The sequence below is a fragment of the Melitaea cinxia genome, chromosome 3 (assembly GCF_905220565.1).
Source record: "Melitaea cinxia chromosome 3, ilMelCinx1.1, whole genome shotgun sequence".
NCBI classification, from domain to species: Eukaryota; Metazoa; Arthropoda; class Insecta; order Lepidoptera; family Nymphalidae; genus Melitaea; species Melitaea cinxia.
The window spans coordinates 2060437-2073304 of record NC_059396.1 but is presented as its reverse complement, the minus strand read 5'-3'; the positions used below and the strand labels follow the sequence as shown (position 1 = coordinate 2073304).

The 12868-nt window shown below is 31.1% G+C and overlaps 1 protein-coding gene across 1 annotated transcript; it reads left to right on the top strand.

The window, feature by feature from the left end:
* Positions 1-7599: 7599 nt before the first annotated feature.
* LOC123668853 (Fanconi anemia group D2 protein) lies at positions 7600-11901 on the top strand. The gene has a single exon (XM_045602546.1). The coding sequence runs from the start codon at positions 7767-7769 to the stop codon at positions 11814-11816; it is 4050 nt and encodes a 1349-aa protein (XP_045458502.1). The 5' UTR covers positions 7600-7766; the 3' UTR covers positions 11817-11901.
* Positions 11902-12868: the final 967 nt, after the last annotated feature.

The following is a 12868-nucleotide window of genomic DNA, read 5'->3' as shown; positions in this document are numbered from 1 at the left end:
AGTGTATCTATTAAACGAAGTGCATAAATTTTTCCAACTTTTCCTTTTTTCTTCTTTAATAATCTTCTTTTTCGTAGCTTCCATTTTTTTATAATAAAGATAATTTTCCATATTTAAATTCCGTCGGTAATTACATAAAGCTGATTTACAATCAAATACAGCCTTTGCACAAATGTCGTTCCACCAAGGGGAAGGGGCTTTATTATCTCTCTTTTTTGTGTAATATTTCAATTTGGGAACACATTCCTCTTTTAAATTATTTAGGATATTACAAAATTTGTTGTAAGATCCTACAGGATCTTCATTGGTTATCTTAAAATTAATGAAATGACTTTCTGAGAGAAAATAGTATTTTTCCCAATTAGCCTTATTATACATGTATTTATTTACATTTTTATTAAAGTCATAAGTATTTGGAGATGCAATTATATTAGTAAATGTAGGGTAATGATAGCTACCTAATGGATCCTCACCCACATACCAGTCGCATATGGGTGCTAACTCTGGACTAACTAAAGTAACATCAATGGCAGATATGTTGTCATTTGGCCTACGTACAGTAGTGGCACTACCAGTATTAAGAATACACAAATTTAGATCATCTATTAAATCATATAGATTTTTACCTCTAGTTTTAGTTAAAGTGCATCCAAATGCTACATGATGCGCATTGAAATCACCTGATATTATGTATGGTTTAGGGAGACTGGTTATAATATTTTTTAATTTAGAAATATTAATTTTATTTTTAGGTGGACAATATACACATAGAATAGTTAGAGGACCGACTTTTGTATCAACAGAAATAGCAATCGTTTGAACATCTTGGAAATTTGGAGTTGAAAGTTGGACATATTTTATAGAACTTTTAATTAAAAAGGCTACACCACCATGTTCATTTTCAGCATTTTTAAAAATAAAATCATACCCAGGCATGTGAAAGTGTGACTGGGAACTTTTTAACCATGTTTCATTTAATAAACATATATCTATTTCATTATCAAATAAAAGTGTTTGTAACAAAGGTTTTTTTATTATTAATACTTTGTATATTATGTTGTACTAGTTTTAAACTATCCATTATTCAGATAAGTTTTTAATAAAAATTTCCTTAATATGAGATGTGATCTTAATTGATTCAGAATTTCCTAATGCTACTAATGTTTTTACTATCGAATTCATGACTTTTGTATTATTTACAATATCTGAGATATTAAAGTTATCTGTTTTTGTTGGTACATGAGCTAATTCTATATTTTTATTACTGTCAACTTTTCCTGTGTATTTCTGTATGCTACTCTTAGGAAGAGCTGGAAAGTTTACAAAATCTTTATTTATAGTAGCCATTGCATAAGATTGCCTATGTTTTAATATTCTAGCTGCTTTTATTGGACAATCTTTTGAAATAGCTAGATGATTTCCAGAGCAATTAGTACACTTTAACGTTTCAGAAATACAATCTTTATATGAATGATTTTCAGAGCATTTAGAACAAACCTGTTCACTACGACATATTTTAACTGAGTGATTGAACTTTAGGCATTTAAAACATTGTAATACCGGAGGGATATAAGTATGTACTTTATATCTCCATCCGTCTAATAAAATATATTCAGGTAGAGAAGTACCTGAAAATGTTATTGATATGCTTGATAATGGGATTAAATTACCTTTTTCGCGTTTCATGAATCTACGTATTCCAACAACGTCTCTATCACAGCAAATTTTTTCAAATAATTCCTTGTTTCCTATTTCTTTCGGAATATATCTAATAACCCCTACCCTTTCCACAGAGGATGCAGGTATGTATGCTCTTAAATTATGCTCTAATAAGCATCGGGATTTCAAAAAGTCGTTTGCTAAAGCTGCCTGTTTGAAAGATATTTTAATTTTATTTGAATTAATCCTTGCTCTCTCATGAACCCCCTTGATATTTTTGAAATATTTGGAGAGGTTTAAAGGATTCATATTGCCAAGTTTAATTTCTCTATCTAAATGTTCTAAATAAACCACAAAGTCGCCATTTGAGCTGTTGTCTGGATATTGTCTTGTATATCCATTTTTAGTGTATGTCTTGTACTTATCTATTGTTGGAGTTGTAATTCTTCTTTTTTTTCCTGATATTGACTTCACTGATCGCTCCTCCTCATCTCCATCGCTTTCTCCTTGCATTTTTATTTATTTTTTAATATTAAATACTATTAAAATTAATTTTAATTATAGGACGATTTTAAAAAAGGCGCATTTCTCTTCCCGCCAAAAAAGAGAATCCCACAGCAAAGAGGTAGACTGCTGTGTGACCAGATTTCAATTAACGAATCTACTGCTTGTGGAGGTTAAAAACTACTAAATTCTACCAAAATAGAACGAGAAAATACTAAAAATCTATTACAAGTTATCGCTGTTGTGTTACAACGAAATAATATAATATTGTTCTCTTGATTATAACGATAAAACAATAAGATGAACAAAGAAAACACCGTAAATTAGATAAATCAATATTTATTACTTTAAATTACAATCTACAGAAGTATAGCCTATAGCCTGTAGGTATAGGTATTTTTAAATTGTGATCGAGTTATAGTCGGTTCATTATGTTTGGGCAACATTGTCATTAATCTGTTTTGAGTCCATTAATTTGATTTGAAAGCCCTATTTCTTAGCATCTGTGACCTATTCTACTTTTTATTGAAATTTTATGTTTCACTTGGAATCGAGAACTGTGGGAAGCCCCAACATTCCAAGAACAATACTATTTAATCCTTAGCACCTATAAAATCAGCTTAAATTGGATTGTTTAATAAGCGGCTCATATAAAATACCTTTGGGAAATACCATAGTTTTGGGTAGCACGTGTACGATGTACTAAAAAGTAATGTTACTTAGTAAGGTACGAAATATAATAGTACCAAACGTCAATCGCTATTCGGACATATTCGAACTAATTGTACACTGTAACAGTACTATCAACTGTATAATGCATGTTACTTGAACTACGTTCACCGCGGTCCGACGAGTTTGTATTGTACGTCTATAGGTCCGAATATCACACTGTCCGATTGTCCAACTGTCCGACTGTCAGAGACGATCTTATTCGTACCTTTGTACGACGTTCGTTAGCTCTAAAATGAAACAGAGCTATACAGCAGAACGGTACGAACGAACGAGTTATATCACGTCGCGCATTCTATTCATTTCACGTTTTAATGTCCCATTTTTAATCAAAATTTTATGAATATAACGTAAACTAATTCCTTTTACGTTAAAGTATTTTTTTTTTGTTATAGTTTTTGTTTAGAATGGGTAAGTTCAATAGTTGCACTGACAATTCAATAACTTTTATATCACTAACTCACGGTACGAATGGTTACGAAAAGAATAAAAATTAAAAATATACCTACCTAATCAATTTTTTTCAATACATGTGGTATTCCCCCAACAACTTTCCCTCTCAAATAATTAATATTAGAAAGAGATAGTGACAATCCATTCGATAAAAAAGGAGAATACCTCGCATTTTTTGGATAGGTATGCCTATGAAGGAAAAAAAAACTACCAGAATAGTTGAAAAGCGTGAATTATACCAAAACATACCAAATATTTTTTATCTACTAGACCATGGTACTAGACATTGTTACCGGTACCTCGAAATCTACCAAAAAAGTAGAAATCTACTAAATCTAGTCACGTTGGTAGACAATGATAGTTCCTTTGAGTTCTCCTAAACCGTAAACTTCCTAAACTCATCCTAGTCCTAAACTCATAGATTATACACTTGTATACTGGTACCTAAACTTCTAACCATAGAGTAGAATAAATATTAAAAGCTGTGCTGCCAGCCCCAAGAAGCTAAAAAACAGCAGCTCACGCTCACCAATAAAAATGCAAGAGAAAACAGTATATATTATAGCCAGTAGGTAAAGTAAAAAAGGCAGGTTTCATAATTTCCTCATATAATTAGAATAATGTTTTTTAGTTATCAGGACTCATATTATATTTTATTGATATAATAAAAAAACAAAAATCAAAATAACATTTTTTTCCACTTTCATCCTCAATTGCCTTCCTTTCTTTTCATTTTCCTTTTTAAAATCATACATATTGTTCTTAAATTTCTTTATATGCCTCTTTGTGCCTTCAAGTGAATAGCAATCAGTTTTTTTCGGATTTAACCGATTGCTACTCATTTGAAGATTTAATGTGTAATGTATAAAAGTACAATTTTAAAAGCGATATTTTTCTTAGAAAACTAAAAAATTTTAACGAACTATCTTCATCAAAGTAAATTTACATCATTAAGGAATACAAAAAAAAATTAAAAGATGTAATCATTTTTAATACATTTTATATTAAATAAAATAATAATTTAAAAAAAAAAAAAAAAAAAAAACCCGCCTGCGTGAAGAACAACTAATAGAAAATCAACTGAAAAAGCTGGAACAAGATAAAAATTCAATATGCACACAAAGTCAGCGAAATAAATAGAAACAATATCAAACATTTTGTGCTGTACATTTAAAATATATTAATACGGTAGTCCTTCGAAACTTTATGCAACGTCGTAGATAATATGCAGTCGGAGGCATGAAATTGAAGGATAAGTCAAATCATTCTCTCTTTGTGCATGTCATATTATCTACGACGTTGCATAAAGTTTCGAAGGACTACCGTATTAATATATTTTAAATGTACAGCACAAAATGTTTGATATTGTTTCTATTTATTTCGCTGACTTTGTGTGCATATTGAATTTTTATCTTGTTCCAGCTTTTTCAGTTGATTTTCTATTAGTTGTTCTTCACGCAGGCGGGTTTTTTGTTTTTTTTTTTTTTTAAATTATTATTTTATTTATGTCTTTTTAGTCAAACAAATTACGTAATCGGTTCAATTCATTAAAACAGTTTAAATCATGTGGTTGATTAAGTAATTTTTTAGGGTCAAGAGAACTGATAGCAAGCCCGGAGAAAGACCTTACTCTGCTCAAAGCAACGTAAGCCTGACCTTTAGCAAATAGGTGACTGCTTAAGTCAACAACTATTACTTTTAATATAATGAAATTATTATTAAAATTATATTTTGTTCGTATTTGGTATTATGTATTTGTTATTGATTTTATTAATGTAATTGTAAATTGGTGTGGCATTTATTAATTTTTATTTGTAATTTTAATTCTATGTTTTTTTTAACCATTGTATTTTATTAGAAAGGCTACACCCCGAAGTTGATCGTCGCCTAGGAGGCGAGTTTGGCATGGCATAGGCGTGGGAAAGAGCAAAGTCCACATTTTTTAAACTTTAATACTGTATTTCGTTATTAATATTACGGTAATAATAATCATGATATACCTTTTTAAAATCCTTGTATTGTGCCCTTTAATTTGATACCCATATTGTAGTATTCGAGAAAAATTTTTTTTTTCATTAACTACAATGGCTTCGCGCAGCCGCCATGTTTGATTTTTTTTAATGTCACCTATCTAAGAACACTTGGGCAGCTAAGACGAACCTAACGATACCTCAATTATGTAAATCCGTTCAGTGGTTCTGGAAATATGAGGTAGTAAAGAATATTACATACAAATATACATATATACATACAAGATACGCGCGAAAAACATAACCCTTCCTTGGCAGTCGGGTAATTATAAAAAGATATATTACCACGCATCAAGCCTAGTAAATCAGTCGAGCGCCAGCGCTCTTAGAGGTAAGGTCCACGTCAAATTCTGCTCAGCCGTCTCTTTCGCTCAGACGTGCCAAGCGCCTGTTGTTATAGTGGATAAACCGCATTTGATACTTTCATAAAAATAAAAACATATTACGAAAATGACTGTAAAATAATATAATGATAATTTCTGTAAACAAATGTATAATTTAATTTCTTTTCTCACATTATCAACACAAATAGGCATTTCAATCTGTTTGTCTTGTTATTTGTTAATTAATATGTTTGTCGGTGTCATTGAGTTTATAAAAAAATGAAAACCGGCAAAATTTGATGGCCTACTTTCATCCAAAACTATGCAACTAACATTCATACACAGATTTCTGGGGCATAATAAAATGCTATTTTATTCATATCGTAAATATTAAATTCATTCGTAAAGTCAAAAAACTAAATCAATTAAAAATAATTGTTTCTAAAAATTGATTTTTTATTTTTATTTTAAATTTATCGACTGTTATATGACAGGCTTGAAATTTTTAACAAATTAATTATGTAAAAAACATTTTCTAATGTGTAATAATAATTAATAACTTTAAGATCAAGATGGACTTTTAGTGGTCACACTATACTAACTAGCACAAAGATCGCGCGGCTCGTACGACTCGCGTGATGCGACCAAATGTACCTAAAGTCTAAACTTGCAGAGCGAAAAATTGTGAAATGGTTCTTAAAAACCGCGTACTTTAAGTTCGCAAGTCCCTCTGGCCCAAATAGTAATTCAAGCAACCTTGTCTATGTCTTGTCTATCAATTCTATCATCTATGTTAGTACAGAACAATAGAACATTTAAGTACCTACCTAGTTAATTAGTTTTACCGTGGCTCCACACATGGCTATTTGTGTTTGCGTATTTGCCTATTTGACAAATAACTTCCATGTGTGGAGTGTGTATTTGCCAAATTTATTGCCGTATTTGCCTATTTGGCAATTATGGCCAATAACAAATACGGCTTACCGAACTTCTGTCGGTTTTGCAAGGCACATCAAAGACCAATATCAAAAAATATGTTTAATTTTTTGATATTTGGCTCCATGTGTAGACGGTCGTATCGTCTATTTGCCCGTACGTCAAATATTTTGTCAAAAACAACAAATACTGAACAGCAAACACAAATAGCCATGTGTGGAGCCACCTTTAGGCGGTTGTTTTTTTACCTATTACCGTGGCTCCACACATGGCTATTTGTGTTTGCGTATTTGCCATATTTGACAAATAACTTCCATGTGTGGAGAGTGTATTTGCCAAATTTATTGCCGTATTAACCTATTTGACAAATATGGCCAATAACAAATACGGCTTACCGAACTTCTGTCGGTTTTGCAAGGCACATCAAAGGCCAATATCAAAAAATATGTTTAATTTTTTGATATTTGGTTCCATGTGTAGACGGTCGTATCATCTATTTGCCCGTACGTCAAATATTTTGTCAAAAACAACAAATACTGAACAGCAAACACAAATAGCCATGTGTGGAGCCACCTTTATAGATTTAAACATTTTGTCTTTGCATTTTGTGCATACTTTAACCGTGGCTCCACACATGGCTATTTGTGTTTGCGTATTTGCCATATTTGACAAATAACTTCCATGTGTGGAGAGTGTATTTGCCAAATTTATTGCCGTATTAACCTATTTGGCAAATATGGCCAATAACAAATACGGCTTACCGAACTTCTGTCGGTTTTGCAAGGCACATCAAAGGCCAATATCAAAAAATATGTTTAATTTTTTGATATTTGGCTCCATGTGTAGACGGTCGTATCGTCTATTTGCCCGTACGTCAAATATTTTGTCAAAAACAACAAATACTGAACAGCAAACACAAATAGCCATGTGTGGAGCCACCTTAAAACTTACATGTATGCGTTGTTTTTAATTTTAAATGATAAAACTTTAGTAAAATACGAAATATTGTTTATTGATTCTTTGTTTTATTTTGTAAAGATAAGTAATTTGTACGGCAAGTGCAAGCGATAACGATTAATGAGTCGTCGTTGAAGTTTATATATTTTATTGCGAGTAATTTAACGAAATTAAAATGAAAATAAAAAGAACTCCCCAACGAAGTAACAGCGAGAGTCCCAGCAAAAAAGCTAAACATATATTTAATAATGATTATTTTGAAAATATATTAGATGAAAGCGGTTTACAATTACACAATCCTCCTCAGAAGTGCATAGCTTCAAATGAAACTGTAACACTTATCCGAAATATAAAGAAGAATTTGCAAAAACACAAAAACTATCCTCGAAACGTATCAGAATTTTTCGAAAATTTAAAAGAACGCTGCAATGATCCAGCATACTTGAAGCACTACTTATTTCCGAACATAGTTAGAGTAGCGGGCGACAATTCCAGTGAATTTTCAGTAAACGACAGTCTCATTAAAATCTTGTTAAATGTTCCGATAATTCAAAGTAAACTTATCGATTATATTTTTGAAAAAGCTATCGATTTCGCCGCAGACTCTAAATGTGGACAGTGGATACAAATGATATTAAAATGTTTTTCATCGTTAGATAATATCGTCGATAGTGAAAAAATCTCCAAAAATCTTATCAATCTCTTGGATGTTACTTCAGAAAATATGGTGCGCTTAGAAATTATAACAGCCATCCCAGACATTATCGGAGATCAGGCTCATGAAAATATAGCAAATGAGATGAGTCGAATCTTAAGTGAAGACCATGATCTCGTTCCCGCTATTTTAGAATGTCTGTCGTATCTCTGTTTACCAGATGAGCAGTACCAAGAACTGCAAAAGAAAACATTAAATATATTAATGTCATTACCAAAATGTAATTACTTTCCTAATTTCATCAAATTTCTTTTGATACCTGGCCGGACTAGTGATGTTGCATATTTTGAAGCTGTCCAAGGACTGAGAAACGCTCTAGGATGGCCAACATCCTTTGAAAAACCCCAAGATATTGCTTCTAGTCAAGTTCTTACATGTACTGCCATAAGAAATTCTATGATATCATCTAAAGTCATTGCCAATGCTTGGGTTAAATTAGTTTCCAACTGTCAACATAGTACTGACCACAGACCTATCGATTTTGTCATTATACTGATATTGTTCTCAATATCCGAAGAAAAACAAAAGCAGGTAGAGAATATAATTAAAAAACAAATAAAATTAAATATTTTAAATGAAGATTTACTGAATGATGCTTTTGAAAAGTTTAAACCGATCTTAAAAGATTATTTAAAACATTTATTAAGCTTAACAAATTCCCTTTTAAAAACTAGAGGTGATGTTGAGATTCAAAATTTTGCTTCTCACATTTATACATTGATGTTTTCTAAACTCCGTGATTGTTGCCAGACTGTTGTCGCTGAACTGCTCCAACTGGGTTTGGATAGCAAACAGTGCGTTATGAATATACTAACAATCTTTAACAGTGTCGCAGTTAAAGATATGTCATTGTTGAAGCCTCAGAGTAATCAAATGTTGACTTTACTCGACAGGATGGATGATATGACATTATCAGAAATAAGAGCCGTTATGAATTTAATATGTGGTCTTGCATATAGTTACGAAAATTCGGTTATCAGAGATGATATACATATGATTGTAAGAAAAGAATTAGGAAGCTCGAATCCTGTTGTAAAGATTCAAGGTATCCTTGCCGGTGTACATGCTGTGAAATATTTGATGGTTTCCAAAGATGAAGATCATCCAGTAGATTCTGTTGATGATGTAAGTTATGGAACCATTAGTCATTTGCCAGAGGGTGACCTCCGAGAGGCAGCTCAAATAATTGAATTAATAAGTCGCAGTACAAGACAATTTCCAGACATGATAGCATTTTTTTATGATGAATTATATAAAGTAGTGCAGTCATCAACATTTATTAACATACAATTTCTTAATTGGCTTACTGATGCAGTGACTAATGATCTACAGCAAAATTTTATAGTTGATTGTGTTGAAAGTGCAAATATTGAAGATATAAAACTGGACATGCTGTACTGTCTCAATACAGACAGTGAAATGGATGAAGTTATAGCCATTAATATAGGTGGATTGACATTGAAGCCTAAGCAAGATGTCAGTATTAATATATTGTCTCCACTTTTTCAACTTGTACAAGCTTTGCATACAAAAAAATATGATGGAAATTTGTCAAGTATTGATGCTTTGTTAGGATGTCCAATTGTAATGCCAGTTGTAGATATTGACTTCATTGAAAATATGAGTAATACAACCATTTCAAATATTTTAGATTGTTACGTTCATTGTGTTAATTGGTTTCGCGAACTTTTGAATGCATTCGCTTCTCATAATGATCCAGCCTTAAAGCCGAAGATTTTAAATAGAGTTTTAAATATAGAAAAACTAGAAAACATGATAGAAGACATTTTGGCACAAAGTAATATAGGCTATAAAGCACCAGTTAGTACTTTTAATTTAAATAATAGTAACATGCAGATACATGAGAAGAAAAATGTTAAACTGCAGAGCAGTAAATCAAAAACACAAAAAAAGACACAAGATGTTTCAATTCAAAGCGAAGGAATTAAAACGCAATCCAGTGTTCGTAACAATAATAATGCAATTAAAAATAAAAGTCTCATCCAGAATATTCCATTTAGACCATTTAGCTTAAAATTGCTTAATCTCTTGAAAATTGAATTGACGAGAGATAAAGAACCTGAAAAAACGTTGACTATTCAAACTTTTACTTTTATTCTAAAACATATAAACAATAATATAGAAAATGTATTGATTTCTAAAATTAAAAGAAAAACATTATTTTCAAAACAAGATGATTCTGAAGCTTATGATCATAGCAAGGCAAGGGAGTGTGCAGAATTAATCAATGAAGTGTTACCTAAACTAATGGACCATATGAAGTTTATTACTACATACCTAGATGATCAATACTTTAATGAAATGGAACAAGAAAATAAAGATGTTATGTATGAAAAAGATATTTTAGAATATCTTTGTGGTCTTGAAAATATATTCAGTCTGTGTACTATATATTTAAAATGGATTGGCTTTAAAAATCATCACAAAGCTTTGTTTAAAGATTCTCTACGAGTAATGGCCAATTTGGATAATAAAAGTTCTAGTTTCGTGCAAGATTTACTATTACATGTTGCAAAAGATTTACAAAAGCATGAAAAGTATTGTATTCAGCTCACTACTGCTTTAGCTTTATTTGAGTACTTTAAAGCAATTCAAGAATATTCTTCTAGTCCTACGCTAATGCAAATCGTAAGAGATCTAGCTAAAAAGTTTCTTTCAAAACAGTGGAAAACATTAGATGGTATTGCTGAAAAGGGACTTTTTCTTAATACATGTATTGATAACTTTGCTAAGGTGTATTTCACAAATAATCCAATGTCAGAACTGAAAAATATAACACTATTAATAGTTAATGATGTGAAACAGATGGTGACTATTCGGAATAGTACATTGAATTCAATTCAAAGTATTAATAAGTCTAATTTTCCTATTTTATATAGGAATTTAGGAAGTGCTGTTTTATTAGCAACTGAAACACAAATAAATAAAAGGTTAACTAATAGTGAACATTTAGATTTGTGGAAAAATGTTTGGCTGAGTTTGAAATGTATGTGTGAAATTGCAAAAACTCTGGACAGCAGGAACAACTTAGTTTCCTTTTTTAAAAGATCACTTCCGATTGTAAAGTTATTTATAAGCCATGGAATACCCATAGTAGAGTTGGAATTCAAGAGTAAGACACAAGAAATACTTGAGCTATTGAAAATTTTGCAACAATGCACAAGATTTCTGCAGTCGTTGTGTTGTCATTCTAGATTGAAAAAGGACACAGCTTTGATTAATAAAGTACCGTATGTGAAGCAACTACTTGAAACTCTACTTTACAAAGTAAAAGCTATGTTAGCTGCAAATAATTGTTCTGAGGCATTTTGGATGGGAAATCTTAAAAATAAGGACATTCATGGAGAAATAATTGCAAGTCAGGAAAGTGGTGAAGAAGATGTGGCAGCAGAAGATTGTGATGAGCAATTACCTGAAGATGATGATAGTGATGATACAGATGATGAAATGCTTAATCCTAGTTCAAGAAGTATCAGTGATATAGTTTGATAAGTGTTTTGTTTATTATACATACATAAGTTTTGATTGTTACTTTTAAAATATGTGCATTTAAATAAAGAACTATATTTGTACAAATCCATATCCAAAATATTTTTACTTGCTCAGACCTTATTTTTAGCCTTAATTTGTTTAAAAATAGTTTGTAAACTTCAAGAGAAAAGTAAATTAATATACACTTAAGGGTTTTTGTGGCAAATATATCTTGTTAACTGTATCTTTACTGTATTTATATATAAAAACTAGCTGTGCCAGCAACTTACTTAAGTTATTGTTCAGTTCGCAGAGTTATAAATTAATTAAATTTCTAAAATTAAATTAACCCAAGTTACGCCTTATTACATCAGTTATATGCCAGTGAAAGTCCCGTCAAAATCGGTCCAGACCACGGTCTTAGAGTAAACAAAACCGTGGTACATTGGCCATTTTATAGATTAGCCGGAACAAATAGACAGACAGACAGGCAATAATTGTATAAAATATTATTTTAGTCTAAGTACCATGTATACATCCTTATGCATTTAGTAAAAAGCGGTATTTTAATATTACAAACAGACACTTCAATTTTATTTATTTGTATAGTTGACATGACTGTACTAGTACATTCTAAAAATATAAATATAATCTGAGAATATAATATATAATTAAAATTAAGATATAAAACAGAGTTAGGAAATAAACAACAAATTTTGATGTTTTATTTATGAGCAACTTCACTACACAAGAGTGACAACTTTACAGTTGTACGATAATTTTAACATATGAATAACATAGAGAATTTTATCATGTATCCTTAATTTATTTATTAATAACAAATTAATACATGTATTAGGGGCAAAAATTTCTAGGAGGTACCGACATATTTTGTAGTTATAAGTAACTTCACTTTCGTTTCATTTTCTACAATTCTCTATTGACTCGTTCTGTCAAAACAAACGCCCCCGCAGCTTGTAGTAACTTCACTCTATGGCGGACTGATTACGATACTAGAATAGTAGAGCCAATCGTATTACGCGCTGCACAGTACGATACAGTGTCTCGCA

Bases quoted from the DNA above. Each gene is read 5' to 3' on its own strand.
- LOC123668853 (XM_045602546.1), top strand. From the start codon at position 7,767: ATGAAAATAAAAAGAACTCCCCAACGAAGTAACAGCGAGAGTCCCAGC.